The 3,871-nt window shown below is 31.1% G+C and overlaps 1 protein-coding gene across 1 annotated transcript in view; it reads left to right on the top strand.

The window, feature by feature from the left end:
• The first annotated feature begins 2,526 nt into the window (after window positions 1–2,526).
• LOC136085591 (uncharacterized) overlaps window positions 2,527–3,871 on the top strand; it is a 5,147-nt gene continuing 3,802 nt past the window's right edge. Inside the window, exons 1-2 of the mRNA XM_065806912.1 lie at window positions 2,527–2,926; window positions 3,169–3,735. Coding sequence (XP_065662984.1) covers window positions 2,527–2,926; window positions 3,169–3,735 — 967 coding nt within the window. The remainder of the gene's footprint in view (window positions 2,927–3,168; window positions 3,736–3,871) is intronic.

Below are 3,871 nucleotides of genomic sequence, written 5' to 3'. Positions count from 1 at the left end.
TTAACAGTGAGAAACATAAAAACCTAGTCAAAGTGTCAGCGTCATCAAATAAGTTGACATCTTTTTTTCAACCTAAAAACTCAAAGATATTGCAAAAAGCCCATTCAGCTTAAGCAACTTTAGCATTTCATATAGTTTGGCTTGCACATCTGGTTTAATGCATAAATTATTTGAAGATTTGGAAATTGTAAAAAATATCGCATGTTTTGGAAGCATTAATAAAAAAGTAAGCAAAAATGTGTTCTCGTATTTGAAAAAAGTTTTAAAAAAACCTATGGTAGGTGTTAAATGTTTTGTCCACGTTATGCACAACTGCACACAACATAGAGCAGATTTAATGAAGATTGCTATTGAAACTGTTGTCTTTAAATATTCAAATATTTTTTATGTACACAGTTAGAACAGATTCTTTAAAAGATTTATGCAATATGAGGACATTGGTTATCATCAACTACTCTATCACTCTAAAACTAGATGGTTAAGTTGGTTTCCAGCTATTGAAAGATTGCTGAGATTATTTGATGTTTTGAAAGTATTCTTTTTTTCTGTAGATCAACCACCTGTTACGATAAAAAAAAATTTTGAGAATGAATTTTTAGAAGCTTATCTTTGGTTTTTGCATTCCATGATGTTTCACTTTCAAGCAAATATTGCAGCAATTAAAAAGGAAGAAACGTCAGTTTTAGAAGATTCTTTATTAGCCTTCTTCATTCTACCGTGATAGTTTTAAAAAGACTGTTTAAATTAAAAATTCCTATCGCCTTAAAGATATATTAAGAAAGCCTAAAGAAAGCGACATGAAGAAAATTATACATGGTTTATGGCATAAGTTTAGCTAGTGTATGAAGCATGCATTCTTTATTTAGAAAAAGGGCGAAAACTTTTTTAAAAATTTTAGTGCTTTGATTGAATGCATTTAAATAAAGTAAAGGACAGCACCTTAGATGACCTTTTGGTATGCATTTTATACCTGAAAGAAAAATTGTATTATTTCGGATGATGTACAATTGTTTGACCAATACTGTTCTCTTTAACCATTTGTGCAAGGCAAAAATCAGCAGTTTTTTAAAATACCTTTGCATGAATATTGGATTTTATTTTTAAAAACTTGTCCAAATACAAATTGCTTCTCAGAGATGCTTAAAGTTTGGGAAGTATTCTTCTGTATCCCAGGACACAACGGAAATATTGAAAGAGTTTTCTCGTTGATTAATGCTCAATGGACAAAGGAAAGGAACAGACTTTTAGTTGCCTCTGTAAGGACCACCGTTCTCACCAAGCATAATTTAAAGAATCTTTAATTTAAAGAACCTTATAATTTAAAGAACCTTTAATTTAAAAACCTTATAATTTAAAGAACCTTACCTTTGAACAGTTTTATTAATGTAAGATTGCTAACAAAAGTCTTCTGCGTAAAGTTGGCTTCTCTGAGAAATATGATATTTGACAAATATACTATTGTGAATTATTTAATATGATATAACACTGTATACCTGAACGTTGCATTCTTTTTTTTAATGGAAAAATATTATTTGCATTTGTAATTTGAAGAAATTTACTCGAGTTTGAAACAATTTAATTAAGTAGATGCGTAGCCCGGAAAAAAACATGTTAAAGATAATTTAAAAACTCGTTTGAAAGTTTATTGTTGCTGCGACAATTTTGATATTAATCCGTTTTTATTACTATTAAATAATAATTTTTAACATTGGCAATTTACCCAGTGTCTTTGTGTAACATATATTGTTCCTATATAACATTAACGGACATTATACTTTGTTCTTTTTTCTCATCCGGTGTCAGTACTGTGGCTAGAGGGTCGAACTTTTTCCCCCTCTCCTCCACTATAAAAAAAGCCAATAGTGTTCCGCAATCTCAAAAACCTTCCGTTAGGTAATACTAAAATTAGACATGTCCTCCTTTCAGAAGCAAGACACAATAAAAAAATGTAAAACATTAACCAACTTCTTTTCAATCCAATCCCAGATCGACGAAACATCTTCAGCTCAAATTAAAGATAAAAATAATGATCAAAATGTTTCAATATTTGAATCATCAGAAATTCAAACATCCCCATACATCGTTGATCTGCCCTCCGAAGATAATTTTTGTGATTTGGGCACATGGCCGGATATATTAAATAGCGATTTCATTAATTTCTGTTTAACCAAAGATACGACATATTTTCAAAATAAGGGTTTCCATAAACGTGATTATGCAGCTTCGTGCAGAATTTCAAAAACACAAAATCGATATTTTTTTATTTGAGAACTATTTAAAAAACGGCTTAAAAATGCACAGCCAGTGTCAAGAAATTGGATATGTTATTCGAAAAGCACAGGAAACATATATTTTTTAACGTGCAAATTATTTTCTATAAACGTACAAGCATTTTCCAAAGGGTTCTCTGATTGGAAACATGGAGAGGAATATGTCATACTCCACGAAAATTCTACGCCGCACAAGAACGCCGTTATAAATTGAACAACGCGAGAAGAAAGGAAAAATACAATCGATAAACAATTAATGCAAGAATTAGAGCAGGAATCAGATAAATTTTATAAAATTTTGAAGCGTGTTGTTGCTGTTGTTAAGTTTTTGAGTGAACGAGGTTTAGCATTTCGTGGTCACAATGAAACATTTAGTGTTCCAATTAATGGCAATTTTATGGGCTGTTTGGAATTGATTGCTGAATTCGATCCGTTTCTTAAAGAGCACATACAGAAATGTTCAGGAAAAAAACACTCTGTTTCTTACCTAACCAAAACTGTGTATGAAGAAATTATTACATTAATGGCGAAAAAAGTAACAAAAACAATTATGGAGGAAGTCAATTCGACAAAATATTATTCGATTGTTGTTGATTCAACCCCGGATGTGGCGCATGTTGATCAACTCGCTATTATACTAAGATATTGCTATCAAGGTGATGTATTCGAGCGATTTTTAACAATTACCCCAATCACTTCACATACTGGAAAATCTCTACTAAATGTAGTCAAAACAATATTAGATACAAATAATTTGTCCATCAAAATTGTCGCGGCCAATCATACGACAATGCCGCCAACATGTCAGGCCAATATAACGGCTTAAGGGCACTACTGCAGAGAGAAAATCAGTTGACAGTATATACACCGTGTGCAGCACATAGTTTAAATCTGATAGGGAGAGAAGCCGCAAAAGTTGTGCATGAAGTTGTAATATTTTTCGGTACAATTCAGCAATTATTTGTGTTTTTTTCAAGTTCTACTAAAAAATGGAATGCAATTACCGACGCTTTAAAATCAAATGAGAAAACGCACACCCTAAAAAATTTAGGCAAAACCAGATGGTGCAGCCATTATGAAGCTGTTAAAGCTTTAAAAAATAATTATGAAGAAATTTTAACGGTTTTAAAATCAATTGCAAACGATGACCAAGAAAAAATGGACCAAAGAGAAGAAGCGAAGACATTATTTCCAAAAATGACTTCATTGGAAAATGGAATTTTGGTTATTTTTTGGGAACAAATTCTGGAAAGAATTAATAAAGTAAATAAAAAATTACAGACAGCTGGACTAGATTTGTTAGACGCTTCCGCTCTTCTTTCATCCCTTGAAGGATTCATTAAAGAAAAAAGAAACAATATCGATACCAAATTGACCCAATACGAGATATTAGCAAAAACTTTGACTAATTACCTTAGTTCGAAATATAAAGATAAAAGAAAAATAATACTAAGATACTCAGACGGTACAACAGGGTGTGGGAGCAACTTAACAGGGAAAAAAAAATTTAAAATTAAAATCTTAAATGTCGTTTTGGACAAATTTCAAAATGAATTTCAAAAAAGAAAAAAAGTATACAAGGAAAATTCTGAGAATTTTAA

The sequence above is a fragment of the Hydra vulgaris genome, chromosome 09 (genome assembly GCF_038396675.1).
Source record: "Hydra vulgaris chromosome 09, alternate assembly HydraT2T_AEP".
Lineage (NCBI taxonomy): Eukaryota > Metazoa > Cnidaria > Hydrozoa > Anthoathecata > Hydridae > Hydra > Hydra vulgaris.
This window is presented reverse-complemented; position numbering and strand designations above follow the sequence as displayed.